We start from the raw sequence: 14,568 nt of genomic DNA on the forward strand, positions 1-14,568 counted from the left end.
AAGCCAGAGGCATAACACTACCCAACTTCAAATTATATTACAAAGATATTGTAACCAAAACAGCATGGTACTGGCATAAAAACAGACACTCAGATAAATGGAACTAGAATTAGAATAGAAAATCCACGAATCAACCCACATACTTACAGCCAACTGTTCTTTGACAAAGGCAACAAAAATATACAGTGGGGAAAGACTGCCTCTTCAATAAATGATTCTGGGAATACTGGACATCCACATGCAGAAGAATGAAACTGGACCTGTACCTCTCACCATATACCAAAATCAACTCAAAATGGATTAAAGACTTAAATATAAGACCTGAAACCATAAAATTACTTTAAAAAAATATATAGGAGAAACACTCCAGGAAGTAGGACTGGGCAAAAACTTTTTGAATAAGACCCCAAAGCATAGGCAACAAAAGAAAAAATAAATAAATGGGATGATATCAAGCTAAAAAGCTTCTGCACAGCCAAGAAAACAATCAACAGAGCAAAAAGACAACCTATACAGTGGGAGAAAATTATACATTCAACAAGAGATTAATATCCAGAATACATAAGGAATTCAAACAACTATACAGCAAAAAAAATAATAATAAAATTTAAAAATGGGCAAAGGAGATTCTGAATAGACATTTTTCAAAGGAAGACATACAAATGGCCAACAGGTATATGATAAAATGCTCAGCATCACTAATCATCAGGGAAATGCAAAACAAAACCAGATTGAGACATCATCTGGTTAGACTGGCCATTATTAAAAAGATTGAGTATAACAAATGCTGGCAAGGATGCAGGGAAAGGGGATCTCGTCTACAGTGTTGGTAGGACTGCAAATTGGCACAGCCATTATGGAAAACAGTATGGAGGTTTCTCAAACAACTACAGATAGAACTACCATATGATCCAGCAATCCCACTTCTGGGTATATACCCAAAAGAATGGAAGTCATCGTGTTGAAGGGATACCACCTGTAGTCCCATGTTCATCACAGCTCTATCTACAATAGTCAAAATATGGAACTGACCTAAATGTGCATCGACAGACAATTGGATAAGGAAAATGTGGTATATACACACAACAGAATACTACTCAGCCATAGAAAAGAATGAAATTCTGCCATTTGCAACAACATGGATGAGCCTGGAGAAAATTATGTTAAGTGAAACAGCCAGACAAAGAAAGTGAAATACTGCATGTTTTCACTCATAACTGCGTGCTAAGAAGGAAGAAAGGAAGGAAGGAAGGGAAAGAGAAAGAAGGTAATAAAGAAAGAATGAAAGAAAGAAAGAGTGAACGAGCAAACCACAGTAGTGCACTGAACTTTCAGAAGGAGAGAACAAACCTAAAGATACTAGTGATGGGAGGAGGGAGGGGAGAGGTTGGGGAGTGATAGGTCAGGTGGAGGGCATGGGGAAAGATTACGATTTGCAATGATGAATATGTTAATAATAAAAAATTAAAAAATAAAAATCAAACAACGAGAAATCTATGTTTAATTTTAAATTTCTCTAATTTAAGATCAAAAAAGATAATAAGACCTATCAAATGCAATTTGAATCCTGCAACAAATCTGATATAAGATAAAAAAACAGATCAGATTTTTAAAAACTTTCGTATTTTACTTTCAATAAAATTTATTTGAACCAAACTGTGGTTATTCTTTAGGGGGGAGGGGTGCTACTGACTGGAAGAGGGTATAAGAAAGCTATCTGGGGTGCTGGAAATTATCTACATCTTGATCTAGTCAGTGTTTTACATAGGTACATAAACATAAAAATTTATTGAACTGAACTCTTAAGATTTGTACACTTCACCATATACAAGTTATTCTTCAATTAAAAAAGAAAAAAGGAAAGAGAGAAAAGGAGGAAGAGGATATGAAGGAAGGGAGGAAGGGAGGAACTTACCTGAAACCTGATCATCTGTTAAGCCAAATGCTGACATGACATTTTTATTGATTTCATCTTGGTTTTTTAAAGGATCGAAAGCTGACATACTTGCTGCCATAACCTGAGTAGACTGTTTTCCAGAAGATTCAGAAGCAGCAGGCTTTTCTTCCCTACCATCCATAGTATCTACAAGAAGAATAGAGGAATAAACAAAAACTTGCTTCCATTTTACCCACACTCAATAAGGCCTAAAAATACAAGATAGAGAAGTATATGTGCACATCAGTATGGCCTAGAATATTAACAGTAAATCTCTTTGAATACATGATTATACACCATTTTACTTTCTTCTTCATACTTGTTTTTATATTTACTGTTAAAATCAGAAAAAATGTACAAAAAGAAATGCAAGATAAGTAACAGTTTTTCCAAAAAATTATCTACTTTCTTCCCTAAGAATTATTAGATTAAAATATATATCGATATACACAAGCTCTTTAACAGAAAGAAACATTTTACTTTTTTTGGAGTCCCATCACCTATATCCTAATATCAGACAGATACTGGACACTCAGGAAATAACAGTTATAGTTAAATTAATGCTTTATTTTGTAAAAGGATAAGAAGCTTATCTGAAGTTATGATCTCAACCTTTATGTTTTATTTCTATTGGTCCACTGCTAAATTACATGGAAATCAAGCCAATGAGAATTCATGCTTAATCTGTAAATAGAACATTAGAAACATACTTTTAATTTGCTACCTCTTATTTTAAAATACTTATTACTCATTAAAATACTTATTAAAATCCTTACAGATGAAATGGTATGTATTTGCGATATGCTTCAAAATAATATGAGAGGGGTGGAAGTGTATAAAAGTACAGATGACATATTATGAGTTGATAACCACTGAAGTTGGATGTGAGTTCACAGAATGCATTACAATATTATGTCTACTTCTGTATATGTTTAAATTTTTCCGTAATAAAATGTTTTAACAAAACAGGAAAATAAAAATTTAAATATCGAGGTTAAATTTAAAACCACACTTTTCTTCTAAGGACACTAAGGTATTCAATAGGCATTTATACTACTACCTTGTAAAAGAAAGGAGGATCAAGAAAAACCTACAGTTTGCGAATAGGAACCTGAGGCCAAGATACAAAATAGAAAAATTTAAAACAAAACAACTTGTAAACAAGTAAACAAACAGAATGATGCTAACCATTTACTCAATTAACAGATAATGATTATAAATTTTTTTCTGTTAATGAACATCAGTTATTAGATCACCCCTGTGATCAATACAAAAATTATCTTGGGAAAAAAATGTTAAGTACTAACTGGAATATATGTAACCCCAGTACACAAAAGGCTCACAGTTCTCATTTGTTCCTAACTTGCCATTCCAGATTATCCTAATATTTCCTAAGTTTCTTGGAGAAAAATCTCCTATAATTAATCCTTTAAAATATGTCTACCAGTTACCTATCTTCCTCACCAACTTCCTTCCTCTAATCTCAAGGTTACATACCAAGAGCATACACACCGATCTTACAAATTATTCCCCCTCACACTACTACTACCTCTCACTACCCATGCCTCTTTTCACTTATTGCAAACTAAGTCTAACAGAAAACACACTACAAGGGTAATTCAAAAAATTCGTGGAAAAATAGAATTGAAAAACAACACCAATCTCTCCATGAACTTTCTGAAGTACCCTCATATGTCTGCTCCATTAGCTTCCAGAGATACTGTAACAGGTCAATATACTACCTAAAGTAGCTTACACATCATTTGCCGCATAGAGGAAAACAAGTGGCTAAGGACCATTACAGAGGTAGAGCACTGAAGACCATAGGTAGCCACACATTTCTCAGTGTGTATAAGCCTCAAGATTATAAATAGTACTGATAGCTGATTGGCAGTTTTGTTTTGTGGAGCAGACTTTCAGTGTCTAATGTGGGGTTTTTTTATTTAATTTATTTATTTTTCTTGAGAAGGAAATTATTAACTCAGGATACGTTCTTAGAGCTTTGAAGCTTAAGATTTCACAGAAGCCAGGCAGCCAAGAGGTTAAATTATCATACAAAGTACAAGAAAGAAAACAAAAAATAAATTACAACCATCTCTAATAATAAAACACAGAATGCATTATTCTTACATTGTCTTATCATCAGATAAGTCAGTCAGAACACAATGACTAAAAGATGGCCACACAAAGAAACACTATGTGGCACAATTTCCAAGATTCATAGAAGAAACCAGTTTTAACATCTTTTACATTAACCTGGGTGAGAAGCTAACAATAGAATGTATGAAAATAATGGAAACAAAGGACTAACAAAAAAAAACACTAGGTATAATTACAAGAAACAGATAAAAAGAGAAAGGTTTCATCAAAACCAAAAAGCTTATAATTCTATTCCTTAGAACAGAATGTAAGCCATTGTAGGTCATTTCTGCATGGTACTGGCTATACTTGTTGTATTTTGATCTATGTTTCATAAGATTCTACACATAGTTAACCCCCTGAAATTATATGCAAATGTTATGTTAGCATCTAGGAATTCTAGGAAAATAGTCTAAAGTTTTCATCAAATCCTTGATCTAAAACTGGAGCCTTTTGTTTCGAGAAGTAAGATTCAGAACAGGCAACCTGCTTTGACCTGAAATATAGAAAGTTTCATTATAATGTGGCCAAGATGATCATCTCATCACAGTATTTCAACAAATCTCCAGTATATTCTGAAATACAGGTAGAACTAGAAATTACTAATCAATCATTAAATATTTATTGAGGATCTACTATTAACATAATTTCATATGGCTGGAAGAGAGAAAGAGGGAAATTATGGAAAATGCATCATTATTTAACTATAACTAAATTCAAGAAAGAAAACCTTTTTATGTAGGGGCCAAAAATAGAATACCTCAGAATCCAAAGGTTGCAAGGGATTATAATTGTACATGCCACTTTTCCACGAAAATCACCTTTTATTAAGGTACAGTCATCTAGGCTCTGTTTTAAAAATTAATATTTTACAATATGAACAGTTTTAAACACTTGAAAATTATAAGCAAAACAATTCTGTAAAAACAAAGTCTTTTTTTAAGTGCAACATCTAAGAATCTTAAACAAAAGTTGGGGAAAGCAGTTTTTTTAAGTCTACTTTCAAACATCACATACACTAAAATTTCAGTCCACTTTTAAAACACATTTGGTCCCAAAACTATATATCACTTCCAAATCTGTCAATAAATCTTGCTTTATCTTAACATAAATAGATGTCATCTGTAAATTTTAAAAAATCAGTTTTTCTTTGCATATGATTAAAAGTGTTAAAAATAAACTTTACATGGTATACATCTTAATGTACTAACTCAAAATTATTTTGTACTCAAAATTACTTTATATACTGTACATAAAACTCATGAAATGATTTTCACTTCCTAAGGTTCATTACTTATCTGTAACACTGAAAAGAGTTCATGAGTCAAAGGGGTTTGAAAACTGACCTGTCACAAACCCAAGAGTCCAGGACTAACTATAAAAAGAATCACCCAGAGAGCACTTTAAAAGTGGGGTTCCCAGGCCCCTACCCTCCAATAGGTTTATGATGAGTTCCAGTAATTGAGAGAATGAAACCTCTCAGTAATCTTATGAACAGCCATGTCTGGGAACATGTGTTTGAACACTAGTGTAGAGGCAGAAGCAGGAAAAAGAATGACAGAGTGTACCATCCTACTTCTACTAAAGTACTTCTACTAAAGAAGAGATAAAAAATAAAAAATAAAAAAATACCTGCAAAAAGACATAAGAATAAATCAGAATAAAATGAATTCATGGTTTACCATTTTCAGGAATATTGGTGGAAGGTCCTGGTTCTCCAGGTGGTTCCAGGCTATCCAATAAACGATTTACTTTATTTCGAAGTTCTATCAGTTCTCGACGGAGGTATTTCACCTGACTTGATTCAAGGGGTCTTGGTTGCCCATTAACTGAAATAAATGCAATAATTTGACTAAAATTAGATGTTCTTGAATAAATGTATCAACAGGATAATATGCACTAAATAAATACAATTCCTTTTAAAAGTGAAATAAAATCAAACAAGATACCTAATGATGTCATTTGACTGACAACTCTTTAAGAAAAGGTTGCTTTATTACTAGGTAGCTTACTTTTTTTAAAAAAAGAAACATTCATCAGTCTTTCTTGATGCCTATGACCTATGACCATATTAGTAAAAAAGTTTATTAGAAGAATTCAACTACAATAAAATAAATTAAAACCTACAGAAAGTACTATTTTAATACAAACTATTAAATTTAAGAGAAATTACATAACCTCCAAAGGTCATTTTATTTCACACTACTTAATATTCTTGAAATAATACAAAAAACATCTTGTTCTATACATAAACGTTAAAAGACACAACATGACTAAGTCTTGTTATCCCTCTTGCCTACTTTTGACTTAAAAAAAGAAAAAAACAGCTAACTAAAACAGCTAATCTAAAAAGTAGCCCATTAAAAAATATATGCTGAACTTATGAATCTGTACCACCACTGTTCTTCAAAGTAGTTACTTCCAGAGGCAGTATATAAGCCTCAAAAAGTTTATTCAATAATCAGTTGGGGTTTTTTTTAATGAAGGCAACATTACCTAATTTAATTACCCATGTTGTCCAAATGACTTTTCAACTGATTGAAAAAAACAAAATCATTTATTCAGCAACAAAGACTGTTACAACTGAGGTTATTTTAAAAAAGCAAATCCCAAGACAGGATTTCAAAAATTAAACTAAACTAAAATGCTTTATGCATTGCTAGTACCCATATATTCGAAGTACTCAGGCACCTAATTAGAAAAGGACATCTATTTGAAAATAAAGGCCAAGGAGATTCTTTGCTAAATATGTTTTAAACATCAAACCACCCATATAAGCTTTTAGAAAACAATCCACCAGTAATTCACATACAGTTATGAGGAAGTTTAATACAATTCCCTACCTATATCAATTAACTATTGGCTTTCGTTGGGTATTACTGGTTTTTCTCCAATATCTGAGATGGAGAAAAGCAGCTCCTGACAACCAGGAAATGGTCTGATAATTAAGGATAGGCCTTAGTATTGCTAGAAGCTGGCCTGGCATTCACAGGTAGGCTGCAGTGTTCTCCTGTTCAACATGAATATTTCCAAAGAACACCAACATCAGACAAGACCACTCTGTGACAACAGATCAAGACCACTCCATAATCATGTCAAAACAGACAAAAACAAGAACACTGACCAAACTCAAAAATGACGAAACACCCCCCTATACTGGCTAATATGAGTGACTGCTACTGCTTTACCAATTGCAGCTTTAGCTTCAATTCATTCCTCTCACCTTCTAGATAAAATTTAGTAAAATATACAATCATAGATCACCCCCACTTCCTGACAGCATCCAATCCACAGCAAAGTCCTATTTCCTTGAACCTTATTCAAAATCACCTAACACAAGCCCAAATCCTACAAAAAAAAAATCCTTTCTAACATACTCTTACTGAAACACTCTATTGTTCCCCATGGAATTCATTCTCCCTTACTGCAGTAAGTCAATAAATTCAACTTTGTTCAACTGCAGGTGTGTTACTGATGGTCTTTGTCTACAGCACATTGATATATTATACCAGAACTTTTAAGAACCCTGCATTTATATTCCTAGAATGGCCTATAATCTGCTATTATCTACTTAGTGAGTTTAGGAACACCATGCTTCAAATTATACCCAATTAAAAGTTTTAAATTCCCTATTCCATAATTATGTACTTATATTAGTGTAAATATAACTTTAGAACATCAAAGAAATATTTCAAGCACACAAAAGTAAACCTATTAAACACTCATCTTTGTTAAATCTTAACATTTTTCCATCTTTGCTCCTGTTTGTTAAGAAAAAAAATAATACAGATGTAATTAAATCTCCTGGGCTACCTCGCCTCTACCATTTCCCTACTTCATGATTTTAAATAGTTCTATATTTTTCCCATAACAATCACACCTTGTTAAATTTATCCCAAGCATCTTTTGCTGTATACAATTATAACTGATACTTTAGTTACCTTTTATAATCCTTTTATATTAGGACATATAACTGTGGTATGTGATAGAAACCCCATCTAAGGTTGAAGAATTCCCTTTATTCCTAGTTTGCTATGACTATTTAAAATGATTGGAATATGAATGTTTTTTCTTTATCTACAGAGAAAGTGGTTCAGTTTTTCTCCTTTAACCTATTATATGGAAAGTAATAATAGTAGATTTTCTCACTTACACCAATCTTATATTCCCTGGTTGAGCAATCTTGGTAACATTGTGTTTTAATATTCACTATACATTTGTTAATTTTAGTATTTTGTATCTATGTTCATAAAGTGACACCGGTCTGTATTTTCTTTGGCTAGTTTTCACGTTAGTTATATTAACCGCATAAAATGAGTTAGTGTATGTTCCCTCTTTGCCTATTCTCTAGAATAGTTTATATAATTTGAGATCATCTGCTGTTCCTTAAGAATTTGATAGAATAATTGGTTCAATACCTTCAAGGTTAGTTGGGGCAATTAAATATTCTACTTCTTAAAATTCTTAGTATATTAAATTTATCTAGAAAACTGTCCATGTCATCTGAGTTTTCAAATTTAAATACAGTTATTTGCAGTATTCACAATATAAAATTTTAATGTTTCTAGGGCCAGCCCGTGGCTCACTTGGAAGAGTGTGGTACTGATAACGCCAAGGCCATGGGTACAAATCCCTATATAGGGATGGCTGGTTAGCTCACTTGGGAGAGCATGGTTCTGATAACACCAAATCGAGGGTTAAGATCCCATTACCAGTCAAAAAAAAAAATTTGTAAAGTTTCTACTATATTTGTAGTTATGGCCATCTTCATTCCTAATATTGCTTATTCATGCCTTCTTTTTTCTTAACTAATCTTCATAGAGGTTTGCCAATGTGTCTTTTCAAAACTGTTGATCCTGTCAACTCCCTGACTTCTAGTTCATTTCTGCTCTTTATCACTTCCTTCCAAGTTATTTGAGCTTACTTTGTCCTTTCTGTAACTTTTTGAATTGAACACTTATCTCATAAATTTCCAGTCCAGTTTACTAACATATGTTTAAGGCTTTAAATAACCCAAGTATAGGTTATGTTTTTTATCCAATGGTTTCTAATGAGACCAGAGAATATGATCTCTAGGATATCTCTTCTCCGTTATTTTTTGAGATTTGCTGGGAGACCTGGTATATGGTCAACTTTTATAAATGTCCCACTTATACTTGGGGAAAAAAACCTGTATCTCTTCTTCACTGCTAGATGTACAAGATCAAGTCTGTTATGCGATTTGTTCAAATCTTCTCTATCCTATTAATTTTGAGCATGTTGATTTATCAGTTTCTGAGAAAGAGTATTAAAAGTTCTATGATTGTGAATTTGTTGATTTCTCCTTATTCTGTCAATTTTTCCTTAGAGAAAAATCTAAAGCTATCATGCTAACAGATTCAGATTGTTATATAGTCCGAGTAAATTATTCTTTTTATTCTTATAAAATGACTATTACTAATCAAGTTTTTCCATGAGTCTATTTTGTTAATACTAACAAACAGCTTTCTTTGCATGTATCTACTGTATCTTTTTCTAGCCCTTTCTTTTGAAACTTTGTGTAATACTCATTTAGCATGTCTCAGAAGCAGTATGTAGCTAAAGTTAATTTTTAACTCTGATAAGACATTCTGTCTTTTAACTGCTATAGTCATTTTATGTGTACTGATTAGTATTTTGTGCTATTTATCAAGTTTCTCCCTGCTTCTTTTCCTCCTTCCCCACCCTTTAGTAAACTGAGTAGGTATCTCTGTTTCTTTTTTTCCCCTTCTACTAGCTATTTCTTTTTTTTAGGGTGGAACTATTTATTTATTTATTTTATTTTTTATTTTTTAAATTTTTATTGAATCAAAATTTATACATATTTTGGGGGTTCAACATTTAGATATGTTGATCAAATCAATATTACTAGCATATATATTGTTACAGATCATACTTATTCTTTATGCCCCTTGTCCAATCTCACCCTATCCCCACCCCACCCCCATTACCCTAGATTTCTTCTCTCCTTCTGAAAGAATAATGGTTACTCTGTTGATTTGTTGCCTAGATAATCTGTCCAATGCTGAGAGGTGGGTTCAGGTCCCCCAATATTGTCATAGAGCAGATGCTTCTTCTGTCACTCTGGAATAGGCTTTGTGCAGAGAGACATCCTCTTCTTTATCTCTGATGGTGACCCTCCTTGTGTCAATGCAATCCAGTGGCTGGCAGACCATCTGCATGGTGGTTGTGGCGTCTAGCTACTTTTGCAGCAGCCATGGTTATTGTGGTGGGCCACCCACACAGAGGTGATGTTTTTGGCATGCTCCTTGGTGCTGGTGGTGTGCCTGGTTGTGGGGGGGGATCCAGTCTCTGGCTCCATCCCTCAGGTCCCCAGGTGGGCCCCAAAGTGCTGGCGCAGTGTATTAGTTCATTTGTGTTCCTTATAACAAAATACTTGGAACTGGGTGATTTATAAAGAAAATGAAATTTATTGCTTACAGTTTCTGAGGCTGGGAAGTCCAAAGTCCATCTGGTGGTGGCAACAGTGACCTAGGGGTCTCACATTGCAAGATGGTGAAAGCAGAGAGAGCAGAGAGACAGACAGACTCTCCTCTTCTTTTAAAGCCCTCAGAACCATGCCCTTGACCACCATTTTTAATCCATTCACTAAGGCGTGATGATCCTACAATCTAATCACCTCTTCAAGGCTCCACCTTTCAATTACCATAATAGGATTTCCCACCCTCTTAACAGTCACTGTGGGGGCTAAGTTTCTAATACATAAAACTTGGGGGACACAATTCAAGCGTCAGGGAGTTTTGGGAGGACATAATTCAATTCACTATACGCGGCATGCCTGATTGTGGCACAGGGGTCTGGTCCCCAGCTCCATACCTTGGGTCCCTGAGGCACTGGCACAGTATGCCTGGTTGTGGGAAGGGGGTACAGTCCCCAGATCCATACCTCACATCCCCAGGCAGACCCGTGGTGCTGGAGGTGTGTCTGAGCCGGAACTAATATTTTTGTCCTTTGCTTACTTCTAAAGTGGGAAAACTTCCTGGTGAGACCAGTACTTGAGCTCTGTGGTTTAGCTAAATTGGTGCTTTACTGCTGCTTCCCTACGGAAGGCTTTTTGTGCAGCACAGGTTATAATGGTTGACTTTAGAGGTACTTTCGGCTCTCCAGATACTCGGTGCACCTGGTTTGTGCAGTAACTCTGATCTGAGCCTGAGTCTTTTGATCAAACTGCACCCAATGCAATTCTATATTCCTGAACATTCTCCTCTGAGTGGTCCTACACTGGCTGAGGTGCAGATCAGCTGTCCTTGCTGTGCCCCAGTGTTCCCCTGGTGGGCCCATCTCTCCCACTGCCCGTGCTGCAAACACTTCCCGTGGGATGGGCTGTGTACCAGTCCCTTCTGATGACTCACTGGCCTCTTAGTGGCTCCATTTTTTCAGTTGTTGTGGTTCCTCACTCCTATGTGGGTCAATGGGAACCCTATTAGTGGTCTTGCTGGCCTGAGGGCCACAAAGGCCCTCTTCACCCCTGCAGCCTCCAAGCAACTCCATCCAAAGGGCACAGCTGCGGCTTTTGCCGGCTCCTGCTCCTTCTACTGGCTATTTTTAATCGTTCAATAATCATTCTTACATTCTGTATATATATATACTTCAATTTAAATATTCTAAAGTGAATCAATCTTCCTCTCAAACTAGTCCTCAGAATATTTTGATTCTTATCATCTGTCTTACAAATAATTATTGCTCAGTATTTTTGTCTCAACTTGTTTTTATATCCCTAAAACTATATATTGTTTTTTATAACCATGCTCATTTAAATTTACCAATGTTAACCAGTTTATTTGCTCACAATTCTTGCACCTGTCACCATATTCTGGATGGACACAGATTAAATCAATAGGCCATGATCATATTTCATGGAACACTAAGGCTCACCGCAACATAATTTTAAAAAATAAAATAAATTCTAAACAAAATCAGAAAAAAATGTTCATATTTTTCAGATAATCATGCTACCACTTTAATTCTGTAATCATTTCTATCCTGTCCCTTAAGAGTTTTGACTTGCAAGTCTAAAACATCTAAAAGAAAACAAAATCTAAAAAATTAAAATTAGTCTTCTATTTGTTTTTATCAGAACTATATTTAATGTTTAAGTACTCCATGAAAAATAATGTCTAGAGTTAAATTTATATGTTAAGCCCTGAGAATAAGTAAAAACATACTACATTATAGAGGAAGGTAATTATTAAATCCTTAGGAAACCAGGTAGTTTTAACCCTACAATTATTCTTAATCCTGATACACTTAGACAAGTGGCAAACTTTACTATTTAGGGTAACAAACCAGATGTGGAATTTAAAACAAGCCTAATTTCTATTAATCTTCCAAAACAACGAATAGCCTAACAAGTCAAAAATTCTGATATGGCTAAATTAAAGCCATAATCCTCTATTAAAGATATCTGAGTTATATATGATTTCAAAAACAAGATAAACACATTAAGAAATCAAGAAAGCTAGCCCATTTACAATAGCCACCAAAAAGATAAAATACTTAGGAACAGAATTAACCAAGGATGTGAAAAATCTCTATAATGAGAACTACAAACCACTGTTGAGAGAAATTAAGGCCACCAGAAGATGGAAAGATACCCCATGCTCTTCGATTCGAAGAATTAACATTGTGAAAATGTCCATACTACCCAAAGTGATCTACAAATTCAATGCAATCCCCATCAAAATTCCAATGACATTTTTCTCTGAAATGGAAAAACTATCCAGACATTTATACAGAATAACAAAAGACCACAAATAGCCAAAGCAATTCTGAGCAAAAAAATAAAGCTGGAGGAATAACACTACCTGACTTTAAATTATACTACAAAGCTATACTAACCAAAACAGCATGGTACTAGCATAAAAACAGACACACGGATCAATGGAATACAGCATCCAGAAATCAACCCATACACCTACAGCCATCTGATCTTTGACAAAGGCACCAAGTCTACACAATAGGTAAGAGATTGCCTCTTTGGCAAACGGTGCTGGGAAAACTGGATATCCATTTGCAGGAGAAACTAGACCCATACCTCTCACCATATACCAAAATCAACTCAAAATGGATTAAAAAATTAAATATACACCCTGAAACAATAAAACTCCTTAAAGAAAACATAGGGGAAACACTCCAGGAAGTAGGATTGGGTACAGACTTCATAAATACAACCCCAAAAGCACAGAAAACCAAAGGAAAAATAAACAAATGGGATTATATCAAACTAAAAAGCTTCTGCACAGCAAAAGAAACAATCAACAGAATTAAAAGAACCAACTGAGTGGGAGAAAATATTTGCAAAATATATATCTGACAAAGGATTAATATCCAGAATACACAAAGAACTCAAACAACTTTACAGCAAAAAAACAAGTAACCCAACTAAAAAATGGGCAAAGGAGCTGAACTGGCATTTCTCAAAGGAAGATATACAAATGGCCAACAGACACATGAAAAAATGCTCAACATCACTAAGCATTTGGGAAATGCAAATAAAAACCACACTGAGATACCATCTCACCCCAGTTAGGATGGCTAATATCCAAAAGACTGAGAATGATAAATGCTGGCAAGGTTGCGGAGAAAAAAGAAGCCTCCTATACTGTTGGTAGGACTGCAAAATGGTGCAGCCTTTATGGAAAATGGTTTGGAGGTTCTTCAAACAATTACAGATAGATCTACCATATGACCCAGCTATTCCACTGCTGGAAATATATCCAGAGGAATGGAAATCATCATGTCAAAAGGATACCTGTACGCCAATGTTTACCACAGCACTATTTATAAAAGCCGAGAGTTGGAAACAGCCCAAATGTCCATCAACAGATGAGTGGATACAGAAAATGTGGTATATCTACATAATGGAATTCTACTCTGCTATAAAGAAGAATGAAATACTACCATCCGCAGCAATGTGGATGGACTTAGAAAAAAATTATATTAAGTGAAACAAGTCAGGCACAGAAAGAGAAATACCACATGTTCTCACTTATCTATGGGAGCTAAAAATAAATAAATAAATACACAAACAAATGGGGAGGTGGGGAAGAAGACACAACAATCACAGTTCCTTGAACTTGTTAAGACAAGTGAACAGATATGGTATTGATGGGTGGGAGGGGGAGGGGATGGGAGAAATCGGTAAAGTGACACAAAAATCAAGTTCACTATATATTGATAAAATAAAATGAAATAAAAAAACAAACAGCCTAAGAATTCAAAAATTCTGATACGGCTAAATTAAAGCCATAATACTCTATTAAAGATATCTAAGTTATATCTGATTTCAAAAATAAACACATTCTGTTCTTACAGAATTAAATTTCCATTGTTTTCTTAAGACATACATAGCCAGAAGCTTCAAGTAATTTAAAACCATCCCCTGAATGCAAATTAATTTAAGCACCTCTTCAATACATTATCACTTAATTCTGAATCTATAAAAGGAAAAACAC

General features: G+C 34.4%; 1 protein-coding gene across 2 annotated transcripts in view; it reads right to left on the reverse strand.

Moving 5' to 3' along the window:
- The window catches only part of TFG (trafficking from ER to golgi regulator), a 44,053-nt gene that overhangs the window by 20,070 nt on the left and 9,415 nt on the right, over window positions 1-14,568 (reverse strand). For both annotated transcript variants that reach the window (XM_063099408.1, XM_063099399.1), the window contains exons 4-5: window positions 5,758-5,904; window positions 1,916-2,083 (exon numbers count right to left, since the gene is read on the reverse strand). In XM_063099408.1, coding sequence (XP_062955478.1) covers window positions 1,916-2,083; window positions 5,758-5,904 — 315 coding nt within the window. The remainder of the gene's footprint in view (window positions 1-1,915; window positions 2,084-5,757; window positions 5,905-14,568) is intronic.

This window comes from Cynocephalus volans, chromosome 1, assembly GCF_027409185.1.
Source record: "Cynocephalus volans isolate mCynVol1 chromosome 1, mCynVol1.pri, whole genome shotgun sequence".
NCBI lineage: Eukaryota > Metazoa > Chordata > Mammalia > Dermoptera > Cynocephalidae > Cynocephalus > Cynocephalus volans.